This window comes from Rhizophagus irregularis, chromosome 15, assembly GCF_026210795.1.
Source record: "Rhizophagus irregularis chromosome 15, complete sequence".
NCBI lineage: Eukaryota > Fungi > Glomeromycota > Glomeromycetes > Glomerales > Glomeraceae > Rhizophagus > Rhizophagus irregularis.
In genome coordinates this window covers 1,350,503-1,364,091 of record NC_089443.1, presented here as the reverse complement: position 1 = coordinate 1,364,091, position 13,589 = coordinate 1,350,503, and the positions used below count along the sequence as shown (strand labels likewise).

The following is a 13,589-nucleotide window of genomic DNA, read 5'->3' as shown; positions in this document are numbered from 1 at the left end:
TTCAGGCAGGTTGAAACAACTTGAACATTAATTTTCATGAATGTAGGTGTAGTGCTAAGAGAAAATTGCATTTTTCTTGATGATATTAACTCTCTTTTCTGTTTTTTAACTTAGAGCGTAATATTTCCACTTTAGACAAATGAAATCAACTTTATTTATTAATTGAAAGTTGTTCAGGCAGGTTGAAACCATTTGAATATTAATTTTCATGAATGTAGGTGTAGTGCTTAGAGAAAATTGCATTTTTCTTGATGATATTAACTCTCTTTTTTGTGTTTTAATTTAGAGCGTAATATTTCCACTTTAGACAAATGAAATTAGCTTTATTTATTAATTGAAGGTTGTTCAGGCAGGTTGAAACTACTTGAATATTAATTTTCATGAATGTAGGTGTAGTGCTTAGAGAAAATTGCATTTTTCTTGATGATATTAACTCTCTTTTCTGTTTTTTTTAATTTAGAGCGTAATATTTCCACTTTAGACAAATGAAATCAACTTTATTTATTAATTGAAGGTTGTTCAGGCAGGTTAAAACAACTTGAATATTAATTTTCATGAATGTAGGTGTAGTGCTTAGAGAAAATTGCATTTTTCTTGATGATATCAACTCTCTTTTCTGTTTTTTAATTTAGAGCGTAATATTTCCACTTTAGACAAATGAAATCAACTTTATTTATTAATTGAAAGTTGTTCAGGCAGGTTGAAACCACTTGAATATTAATTTTCATGAATGTAGGTGTAGTGCTTAGAGAAAATTGCATTTTTCTTGATGATATTAACTCTCTTTTCTGTTTTTTAATTTATAGCGTAATATTTCCACTTTGGGCAAATGAAATCAACTTTATTTATTAAATGAAAGTTGTTCAGGCAGGTTGAAACCACTTGAATATTAATTTTCATGAATGTAGGTGTAGTGCTCAGAGAAAATTGCATTTTTCTTGATGATATTAACTCTCTTTTCTGTTTTTTAATTTAGAGCGTAATATTTCCACTTTGGGCAAATGAAATCAACTTTATTTATTAATTGAAGGTTGTTCAGCAGGTTGAAACTACTTGAATATTAGTTTTCATAAGATTTCATTTTTTTGTAGCTGTATTAACTTTAGAACACTTATTACAGCTTATGTCATTATTTTAAATTATAAAAATTAATTTATATTATTGGCTAATTATAATCACATGATACTATTTGATTTAATAATTTAATAAAATATTATTATTTAAAATTAAATTCATATAAATGCAACTAATATTAATAATTATAATTTAAGCAGTAAATTCATTGACCAATTCTTGTAAATTTTATGCTCAAATTATGTAATTTCTTTGATCAAATCAATATAAATTCAGTATAAATTATGGTCAATCATACAAATGGTGCATTTTTGTGATATGGAATTGTGCATTTTCCTATATCCTTATATATAGTTTAGATACATTATTTTTAAGAAAAAATTGTATAAATCTTATTAAAACATGATTTTTTATAGGGTCTAATTATAATAAAATTTTATTATTCGGTAACAATTCAATTTATTTATATCAAAGAATTTTTTTAATTATAAATGTTATATTTGGGGGACGAAGTCCCCCAGCAAATCGCATATTCTAGTTAATCATCACAAAATTTAATAATAACCTTATTTTTAAATTGCGGTCCAGAAATAAAAAATCTATTATTTTATCCTTCATCCCAAATCCATCTAGGTCCTTCCATCCAAAGAGCTTAATAAACGCTAAATTTATCCTTACCAATATATTTAACAAGTTCAAAATTCTCAAAAGGTATCCACTCCAAGTAATCACAAGCTTGAGTAGCATTTAATTGAGTGTAGCGAATTAATTTGTCAATCTCTTTATTTCTTGATGTCCAATATGGTAAGTTTTCTTTCATGGTATTAGTAAAGAAATTCGAGGTTTACCACATTCTGAACAATCTTTCAATTCTTTTGGAGTAAATTTATTTCCTTTTTGATTCTTCCATTTGTTCAAAGTTATCAATTAGTATATAATCACGCATAACACGATCTGTCGATTCTGTAGAAGAAGAGAAGGTTTGATTTTAATCTGAAAATCAATTACTCATTTAAAATTGTTGGAAAGGGAATTAATTATATGGTGTCCATATATTTATCACAATTTATTATAATTCCTTGAATGGCAAATCAATTTGTATTCTAATGATTAAATGACATCATTCTTTGGCTTATAAATTTACTGGTTTCGACTGGGTTGATAAACTCTAATAAAGTCAAAGTCAACCATTTTCTCGTAAAAAAATAATTTAAGAAATTGTTAAATATTACAGAAATCTTAAGCTATTTAAACATGATTATAATGGAAATAAATAAACTAAAAATTTGGAAAGAAATAAAAAAAAAACTCTCGGTGATAATAATATTTACTTTTGATATAATCGACTTCTTTTCTTTTAATGATTTGATTATGATACAAATTATTTTTCTCTTTTTTCTCGATTACAGTACTCAGAGTTTATTTCCGTCAAGATTTAACTAAACTCGATATTTCATAGTTTAATACCTCGTGTTATATTCTAGAATGGGAAAGTTGCATTACAGCAGGTTGTGTCAGAACAAAAAGATTAGATCATTTATTTGGACAATTGCCTCACTAATTACACGTTCTCCCTATAAAAACGAAATGTGTTAAACTTATTTTAAATTCGTGCTCATGTGTAATAAATGTCTAAAAAAGCACCATTTTGTTTTAATTTTTGTTTTTTTGTAATAAGACATAAATCGGATAAAATGGTGCTTTTTTAGACATTTATTACACATGAGCACAAATATAAAACAAATTTAGCACATTTCGTTTTTATAGGGTCTATATGTTAAACAGCACGAATTTTATGATTATGATATTATATAATGTTTCATTATAAAATTTTTAATATACGTATATCACGCACAACCGGATTTATTTGATTTTTTCCTTGATCCAGTGTTTAGTTTCTATAGAAAAGTTTCATATATTTCTAAAGAAGAAAAGGTAAAGTTTGTGCAATTTAAACAAATGTGGTGTTTATATTGGGCCCTCTATTATTCATTGATTTTCAAATGTATTTCATAAATTCGTACATTTGTTAAAATTATCTGATAAATAATAAATAAAAAAGATTTGTCCAAATTAGGTAAATTGATAAATATTAGTAATCTCCATTTTGTAATGACCCGGTCATTATTTAAAGGATTACAAATCATTGTCATTTGATGATTAAGTCACACAAAATGAATTGTGGTATTCGGCAAATGATTTCAATGACAAATGACGAGTCATTTCACTTTTTGAAATGATAAATTATCTAAGTCATTTGAGATTGATGTTGACCAACACTATATATGATTCCGGCCTGCATTATACAAATTTTTTCTTTGGTTTTTTTTTTCGATTAAATCATGTGATAATATGTCAATCAAATGGGTTATTTCCGAATATTAGCTTGCCGCAGAATTATTCGCAGCACAAATTGGTATTTATTTCGTAGGAATTTAAAGAACATATCTACCGGCGATTTCGGCTATTTTTTTCAATTTTGTAGCGTTATAAAAATTTCCGTTTCAAGGAGCCATATAATCTTTTTATAATAGTACATCACTTATCATTTTATCATGGAAATACCGATATAAATTAGCTTTTATAAAAAAATTTATAGCTTAGCTTATTTTTTATTTATTTAAATTTTTATCAACTTGGTAATTATATCATATAAGATTTAAGAATTTATTTTAGACGAATGTAATTTTGATTACTTGCTCAGACAAAGTGAATAATGAAAATTAAGAATTGTAAAAAATACATAACATGCAGTAGCAGAGAGACCAAACAAAAATTTTAATAGTAGAAGTTGAATTTCTATTCTTGAAAGAATTTTATTGATTTCTATAAACAGTCTGATACTTGTCACATATTAATAGAAATCTTATTCGTCAGATAATATTACGGCCCTGCCACAAGGGACTTCCGAAGAAGCGCACTATGCTCCTCCCATAAAAATTACGCATAGCACCATGCCGTACCACAACCAACCGGTCCTATCGCAGGACTGCAGTAGAAACTGGTACCCACGAACTTACTAAAAGTAAGCGTCTATGCTCCAACCCTCGCATAGTACTATACCGCTCCAAGAAAATTCCAACCAGCCCTACTGTGAGACTGCAGCAAAGCTGGTACTCACAGGCTTACAAAGTAAGCACGCTATGCTCCCACCCGTGCATAGCATCATGCTGCTCCAACTTAAAATTCCCAATAAACTTACCTTTGGCCGCTATACCGCTCCTAAGAAAAATAAGAGTCTGAAAAACAAGAAAAAAAAAAAGTGAAAGTTGCAAGCTATTCGTTTGTTATCCAAGCCTGGGAAGCCTGGGACAAGGTTAATGCTGAAATAATTCGTAACTGCTGATTTCACACAAAATTTCTTTCCGATGTAACTGTTGATTTTGAAAAATATTTCAGAGGATATTCGTTATTTCACAAATGCACCTCAAGCCCTTAATCTCCACAGAAAAAAAAGAAAAGACCTAGAAAAAGAAAACCTGAAAAAAAGAGTCCTAAAAAAAATGAGAAGACTGAAAGAAAGAAAGACCTAGGAAAAGAGAAGATCGAAAAAAAAGAGAAGAGCTAAAAAGAAAAACTGAAAAAAAAGAAGACCTAAAGAAAGACCGATAAAAAAAGAGGGGACCTAAAAAGAAAGTCCGAAAAAGAGAGGACCTACTAAGAAGAAAGAAGTCCGAAAAAAAGAGAGGATCTGAGAAGAAAGTCCGAAAAAAGAAGGACCTAAAAAAAAAAATAAATAGTTTTGTAAATAGTTTGTAAAAATAATAAAAAGGAAGTAGAACCTTTATATATATTTTTTTCAATCGGAATGACTCATGACTTATTTGAATGACTCATAATAATCATATACCTTTCAGATTATGAAAAACGAGATCAATCAATGTTATAAGCTCAGATAGTACGTGTAAATCACATGATTACTTTGCTGCAAAAAATTGATGTCATGTACTATAATATTAAGTGCTGTGGAAATTATGAAATTTTTTACAATCTGATGTTGGTCAGGGAAATAAAATTTTATGACTTCTTATTTCCTTTTTATATATTCAATTAAAGAATGGTATCTAACGTGATCTTGACGTTTTAAGGCGGAAATACGTTAAATTAAGTGTGAAATATAATTTTAAGATGACTATTGACACGAAATATCAAAAAAAAAAATACCGATTAATTCAATTAAAAGAAAAGGTTAAGGATACAATAATTGAGTTTGTTCAGATGACGATCCTTAAAGATAATTAATATATTACAAATTTCATTTTAAATTGATAGATTCGTACAAACCGCCAAATCAGATTATATACGAATGTATATAGAGAATAAGTAACTTTGGACCCGGTACTGACTCAGTATAAAAATAAATATAATAATATTTTATATATATACATATATTAAATCATGTTTTTACTATTAGAAGTTTCTCTATTTTTTTATATATTACAAATATATTATATATAAGAACTATTTATTTTATTTTATTTATTTTATGTAATAATAACGATCGAAAAATGGCTTATTTTCGAAGATTGTTCTCCTATATTTCATGTATACTTATTTACTGTATTTAAGAGAAGGATTATCCGGTTCCGGGGAAAAAAAATTTCGAAGTTGTAATAAAATTAAATTTTTATTACAACATAATTTACATCAAATTACAGTAGTGGGACAATCATCATGTTAAGTACAATATTTTTCATCCTTTTACACATGTAGAACGTGGAATTTTTTAGTTAGTGACGCAATTGTCTAAATAAACGATCTAATCTTTTTGTTCTGACACAACTTTCCCATTCTAGAATATAGCACAAGGTATAAAACTATGGAATATTGAGTTACTTAAAAAACGGATTTAGTTAATTTTTGACGGAAATAAACTCCGAGTAAATATAATATTACTGTATCGAGAAAAAAGAGAAAAATAATTTGTATTAAAATCAAAAGAAAAGAAATTAAAGATAAATATTATTATCACTGAAGTCTTGTTTTTCCAAATCTTTAGTTTATGGTCATGTTTAATCCTGTAATATTCGTAATATTTAACAATTTCTTAAATTATTTTTCACGAGAAAAAGTTTGTTAGAGTTTATCAACCCAGTCGAAATCAGTAAATTTATAAGCCCAAAAAATGATTAGAATACAAATTGATTTGCCATTCAAGAATTATAATAAATTTGATAAATATATGGACACCATATAATCCCTTTCCAACAATTTCAATTATTAATTGATTTTCAGATAATCAAATCTTCTCTTCTTCTTATCAACAGGTCGTGTTACGTGTGATTATATAATTGACAAATGGAAGATGATTTATTTTATCAAAAAGGAAATAAATTTACTCCAAAAGAATTGAAAGATTGTCCAGAATGTGGTAAACCTCGAATTTCTTTTGGATGATGCGAATGCGAAACTAATGCCATGAAAGAAAACTTTCCATATTGGACATCAGGAAATAAAGAGATCGACGAATTAATCCGATACACTCAACTAAACGCCACTCAAGTGGATTTAGTAGCGTTTATTCAGCTCTTTTTGTGGAAGTACCTAACAGGATTTAGAATGATGGTGCGATCTGGACCAATGAATGTTGCTTTAAAGCGTCTCGATAATTCACAAAACATTTCAAGTTCATACATTAATCAGATAACTGATTTCAATCTTAAAAGGAGATTCTGATGTACAATTCCTTTAAGCAAATAAGTAGTAATGTCAGTGCAAGTTAACTTCAATTTATTATGCATCACCATTTTTGCATCGTATTCTCCACTCAACCGTCCAAAACTTTCATTATCTATCTATTTTTCGATTCTCTGATGACACGTTAAAATTTTTCTCTGTCTTCTGTCCTCTTCTAAGTTAACATGTTTGTTCCCAACTTTCCTGCGATTGAACTTGATTGTTCTACTTATGGCAATCTTGATGCGAACTGCGCATTAGTTTCATTAAGATTAAGATTTTCCCAATGTTCTTTTGATTGTATTCGATCCTTGATTCAACATTAATTCCTTCGTTATTAGTTGTTTCAACTTTCCTGTATTCTTTTATTACTTCTACTACTTATCGTCTCTATCATAAAATCTTTGTCTATTAAAGGAGGTATCGTAAATGCTTGTTCCGTTGATTTCTGAGGAATTCACGTAGTTTTGTATCCTGGTAGAGATTTCTAAACACCATCAATATCCTTTATATGACCGCTTTTTCTACAGCTGCTTCGTAATTAAATTTTGCTATGTAAACTAATTTCTTATCTATATATGTACGTTTTCAAGGCCATATATGCTCCCATACTTCTATACTGTTCATTACATATATAACATATATCGGTTAATCTTCGTGTTTTATTTTTATTTTTATTATCGCAAATTAATAATACGATAAAAAATTAAATAATAAGTTTTTTTACTTCATAAAAATGAAAATGACTAAATGAAGGTTCATTGAATACTAAGAATTATTTATAGAACATTATTTTTAAAGATTTATATTTCTTAATCACGTGACGGGAGGTGAATCGTCAGGGATTTTATATAGCCTAATAATACATTATACATTAATACTGTATAACAGCAATATATTTAAAATTGCGTGTACAGATCACGTGTAACCTCCAGCTGCACTTTTACTATTTTGTGATTCGTAAGCCAATCCGTCCAAACCAGGAATCGTATACCCCTGTATACCTTCATATACAATAACCGATGGTCCTCAAATAGTATGGAGTATGATCACGCGACCAAGCTTTTTTTTAATTTAATATTAAGTGCTGATGATTTTTTGTTATTATTTGATATGATAACGAATATATTTTTTATTTTAAAATATTGTATTTATTTAACTATATAAATGAATGATTATAACTATAAAATAATCGATTATATAAAAAAAACATGTATATGAATGAAATATTATCTGATTTCACGATAATTAGAATAACATTTCATATTTGATAATTCAGGAAAATACAAAGGTCTGCTTGTATAATACGCTTCGGGATGTACTTCTGGATGAGTTAATCTATTATTCAGTTTGGAAATCATCTTCCATCTCTTTTCCTCCGCAATAGAATTCTCGTCCGAAATCTTTGAAGGATTTGGATCATCACAAATTAAAATAATCCATTCTCCTAATTTTTCATTTAAATAGGATGCAGTTGGACGTTTTTCCGGATCACCATCCCAACATTGTTGCATTAATTCTGCATAAAATTTGGGCGTGTCATCAGGGATTTCAAGTCTTTTACCATCGCAAATATCCCTCGCCAAATTAATATCATGTGCTCTATTATACCAAGGTCTTTTTCCAGTTGCAAGAGTATTCATGACAATACCAAATGAATATATATCAGAAGCAGTATTGTGATTTTCACCACGTAAAACTTCCGGTGCAACATATGGTAAGACCCCATATATTTGACTTCTACTTTCATCATTATTACATGGTCCATATAGTCCAACATCGCTAATACGAGCATCTGTAGATACTTTTTCATCTTCGATAAGTAAATTTCCTCCGTGAAGATTCCCATGGATTTTTCTTTCGGAATGAATTCTTTCAAGACCTCCAGCGATTCCCCATAACATATCAATCATATCTCTCCAGGAAATAATTCCGTTGCAATGGTCAAGATATTGATAAAGATTTCCGTTTTCGTAATACTTCATTACGATCATATAACTTGATGTTGGATCTTTTGTAATACCAAACGTTCCAGCTAATGAAGCAGATTGTAGACATTTGTGATATGCTTTAATCTATTAAGAAAAAAAAATATCTTTATAAAGTTAAAAGAGAATAATTTTAAATTTTCCACCACAATTAGTTATTTAAACACTAATTAGAGATGCAGATTTCTAATTCCGGCCAGAACTAGTAATGAAATGTTGATAATGGGCCCGTTCAATTCTGATCGTTCGGGTTTTTTGATCGAAAATCCATTAACCAATCCTAACATGTGATCAAAATCAAAATTAAGTAAAAGATGATAGTGCTATTTATAAGGATTTTGAAGAGAAATCTACTTTCACGAAACATGCTTTTGGAAAAAAATGCTATGATAAAATCTCAATTTGGAAATATGATGATGATGATGATGATATTGAGACTGAAATTAAAACAATCGAAATGATGATGAATAATTTAAATGATAATATTGAAAAACTGATAAATAAACTCAACGATCGAAAAAATAATAATAAGCTTATTGAACGGTTAACCTTGGTAAAATGGCAAATAAGCAATACCGTAAAGATATAGTAAACTTTTTGGGTTGTTGATCAAGTCACAATTTCATCAGCCAATAATTATCAGATCAAAATTCCGAACGATCAGAATTGAACAGGCCTAATAATTCTGGCTGGCACTAAAAATTTGATCATCATACCTGATTAATGTAAGAACTTGAAATGTTTTGTGAATTATCGAGACGTTTCAAAGCAACATTCATTGGCCCAGCTCGAGTCCATTCTTGTGCCCCATCATCCCAGATCCATCTAGGTCCTTCCATCCAAAGTGCTGAATAAACGCTACTAAATCCACCTTTACCGACGTATTTAACCATTTCGAATTTCTCAAAGGGGATCCATTCCAAGTAATCACAAGCTTGAGTGGCGTTTAGTTGAGTGTATCGGATTAATTCATCAATCTCTTTATTCTTTGATGTCCAATATGGAAAGTTTTCTTTCATGGCATTAGTTTCGCATTCCAAACACCATCCAAAAGAAATTCGAGGTTTACCGCATTCTGGGCAATCTTTAAGTTCTTTTGGAGTAAATTTATTTCCTTGTTGATAAGATATATTTTCCTCCATTTTGTCAAAATTATCTAAAATATTAATAAATAAATTATTGTTATTAATTACATAATCACGTGTAACCCGACCGTGAGAGAAAAAGCGTTGATTTTTAAAATCCGAAAAAATTATGAAGGGAACTATGATGTTTATTATATTTATCAAAATTTATTATAAGCCTTTAAATGGAAAATCAATCAGTATTCTAATGATTAATATGTTATAATTTTTCGGACTTATAAATTTACCGATTTCGACTAGTTTGCTAAATTCTTATAAAAGCCAAGATCAGACTTTTTTTCGTAAAAAATAATTAAAATCATGAAGTATATCAAGACGAAATTATTTAAATATTATAGAAATTTGAAGCTATTTATAACATGGCTATATGGAATAAAACTAAAAGTTTGAAAAAAAAAGACTTCGGACTAACCAAGCTAACAGTTAGATAAGAAAAAATACGCGATATTAATAAAGTATCTACCTTTGGTTTCTTTTATTTTAATTTTATCTGGTCATTTTTCTCCAAATTCTTACGATTAATATTAACTTCTTACGGGAGGACATTCTCCGCTTAACTCGTTTTTAAGTAACCTCAATAGTTTATTGGTTCTCCATAAATTCCTTTTTGTTTTTAGTTATATAACTCGTGGCAAATTTCGATAGGTACAAATTACGTCAATATGGAAGGATTGGGCTATTTATTTGGACAACAGTATTACCAACAAAGGGATTCCACGTTCTATACGGATAAAAAAGGTTGAAAAGGTTGGGGTAAGTGAAAAAAAAAAGGTAATCTAGTGTGATACAAGATTATCATCTTCTGAGAATACAAAATGAATTTTGGAATTCTATTAATACTATTGTAAATTTGGCGAAAATTCTAATAAAAAATTTTTAAGAATAATGATAATATAAACTGTGAAAAAAATTTTCTTTCAGAGATATATTTATGTTAGATTTAATATTCGAAAATAGGGTTGATCTTATTATTACAAAAATAAAATAAAATAAAATAAATAAATAAAACAATGAAATACATAAAAGTATAAAATAAATAGATAAATTAAAATAATGAAATACATAAAAGTAATAAATAAATAAAATAATGAAATACATAAAAGTATTTAATACATTTTGTATTACAAAAAAAAAATGAAAAAAATCTCGAACCTAATAATGAAAGATAAAAATAACAAAAATTTAAATTTGTAATACTGTATATTATATTATTTCATGTCTCGATATTGAAATCTCTCTTTTATCTTTTTAAATTGCAAGCCACTATAATTCCCTACAAGACAACTTATTTAACAAGGTAAGAAAATTTCTTGATTTTTTACAGTACAATAAAGTATCAAAATTTCAAGGTACGATGTACTTTGTTATCGATCTTCCGATTAAGGAATTCACTTCTTCAGATTATTACGTTGACATAAGCTGCAACATCCAATATAATATATATTAATCTTCTTCCTTTCTCTACTTCGCTTTTCTGTGCTGTGTAGTAGTTGTATAGTATAAGTTCTTGCCCGCTCTACTGCGCTTTCTTTGTCATCTACATTTTAATGTGATTTGATTTTGCGTAACCGAACGTAGTAAGTCTCGAAAATTTTGATCGAAAACATTAAATTTATTTCTGTATACTATAAAATTCATTTTTTATATAAATAGAGAGTTCAAAGACGAAGATTACTAAAAGTAGAATTAATTGACCTTAATTTGTAAATGAATGAAAGAATGAAAGTAAATTCGAGTCAATTTTTACTTATTGTTCGACACTTTTATAAATATTATTGTTTCCTTTTTTCTCGAAACTTATATGTACAAATTAAAATTTTCATTTACACAAATAAAATGGAAAAAGGGATATGTTATCATCAAACGAAATGGTACTAGCGATTATGAGTGAAAACATTCAAAACTATTAGGCCATGAACATGTGATAAAGTCATTACCACATGACTAAGCTAAAAAACTTATTTCGAAACAGGTTTGCGTGTGATTAGCAAAATGATATTAGTAATGGTTTTAACCTTGTTGTATTTAAATGGAAAATAAGGACTTTGTTCAATTTACACAATCGGAGTTAAAAGTTGCTATGTATATGTAATATTCGATAAGGTTGTCGAAATAAAAACCAAGTTTTTTATGCCGATCCATATTAGTCCCACGGTGATTTATTTTTCTTTATTTCATGGAATTACTGTGGCTGCGCCGTGAAACTATTATTTTTATTTCGATTTTGATATCTAATAAAAAATTTATGTAAATGTAAAAAAAAAACTTATTTTGGGGTGAGTGGCTGCAATATCGGATATAGCGGATAAAGGAACATCCGGCAATCATCCTGTTTGTCCATTATCCGAAACTTAATTTATCAGCTGCATACGGATCGAAGCATTGTTACAGATTCCTTGATTTATCAAGAGTAAGTTAGAATACACAGACCAGCCAAATATTCTTGCTTATTATTTATTATGCAGAGTATTATAAGATTTTCCGGTTTGTAATACTCCATTACAAGAACGTGGGCAGATTAACAATTTTAAGTTATAAGTAATATAATTTTCTTGTTAATTTGAGGATATTTTTTGTCCTCATAATTTTGAGGACATTTTTATCCACAAAATCTTGTCATTTTTGTTTTAATCTGATAACGGGCAATTTTATCCAAAAAAGTCTCAATTATTCTATATCAGATGCTTCGAAAATTCCAATTCGAAGTGAAGATCATATTTAGAATGTTCTATTCCAAGTTCTTATTTTTTATAAAGAAACTTTTAAGCCTTCGTTTGCATCATTAAGATTATCAGAAGTTTACGAAAAGAATATCTTAGTAGTCGAGTAGATAATCATTTAGAAGTTCTCAGTTAAATTCTAATAATGTCCAATTCTAATAATTATACGTTAGTCACTGTACTCATTACAATAGAAAACACATAAATTAAAGATGTAATATATACCAATAAGAATAAGACCCATAATCCAACGACATATTTTCCATAGTGTTACATCTTCATTATCAATAAGTTTCCTTCTATTATTAGTATTCCTTCTTATTTCCATTCTGTTTTCAATTATTTGAAGTAAATGAAACAAATATTTACGTTAATAAAATTCACAATATTGTTTTTCTAATCTTACAATTTAGTACTTTCATTATTTTTTTTTTCTCATATCGTCAATAAATTTCCTTAATTGAATTCCCAAAAATTGAAAGAATCCATTATGCGGAATGGTAATGTAAATTAAAAAACAGAATACCAAGAAAGGAAATTTCGTGAGCTCAACCTAGGGACATTTCCATAAAGAGTTTGCATAATTTAACACCAAGTTCTCGAGGATGAATTGAATCCACAATTTTGATTGAAATGTTTGGTTTGTAAAAGACGTTTGTTTGTTTTAAGACAAATAAAAATGCATTAGATTTACGTTGTACGGCTATTTTGGAGGTCGACCTTTCTTTTTACGGTAAATTAAAATTGTTAAGATCGGTCAATACTATATTGGAGAATCCTAAGTTCCGTTTGACAAACTATTCGCAAGTAAGATTTGTTAGGTGAAAGCTCAACTTTCTTCGTTTTTCCTTTACACTTTGTCTGTGCAGTAGCGTGCAGTTTTATAATATTTACGTTATCACAATTTTTTTACGTGAATCAAAATAACTGTTGATATACTGTACGTTGACGTTACACATTTATTGAGATTTTTATATGTGCAGCAG

At 28.3% G+C, this 13,589-nt stretch overlaps 2 protein-coding genes across 2 annotated transcripts; one reads left to right on the top strand and one right to left on the bottom strand.

Moving 5' to 3' along the window:
- Positions 1-6,492: 6,492 nt before the first annotated feature.
- Positions 6,493-6,750, top strand: OCT59_007035 (uncharacterized protein; the record flags this gene model as incomplete). The annotated part of the gene is made up of 1 exon (XM_025324173.2): positions 6,493-6,750. One exon carries the CDS (start codon positions 6,493-6,495, stop codon positions 6,748-6,750), a length of 258 nt encoding a protein of 85 aa, XP_025187740.2.
- A 1,098-nt stretch (positions 6,751-7,848) lies between these two features.
- OCT59_007034 (uncharacterized protein) lies at positions 7,849-10,419 on the bottom strand. Its single transcript, XM_066143881.1, has 3 exons — positions 10,347-10,419; positions 9,455-9,894; positions 7,849-8,825 (listed from the first exon to the last, which is right to left on the bottom strand). Exons 2-3 carry the CDS (start codon positions 9,878-9,880, stop codon positions 7,980-7,982), a joined length of 1,272 nt encoding a protein of 423 aa, XP_065998460.1. The 5' UTR covers positions 9,881-9,894; positions 10,347-10,419; the 3' UTR covers positions 7,849-7,979.
- Positions 10,420-13,589: the final 3,170 nt, after the last annotated feature.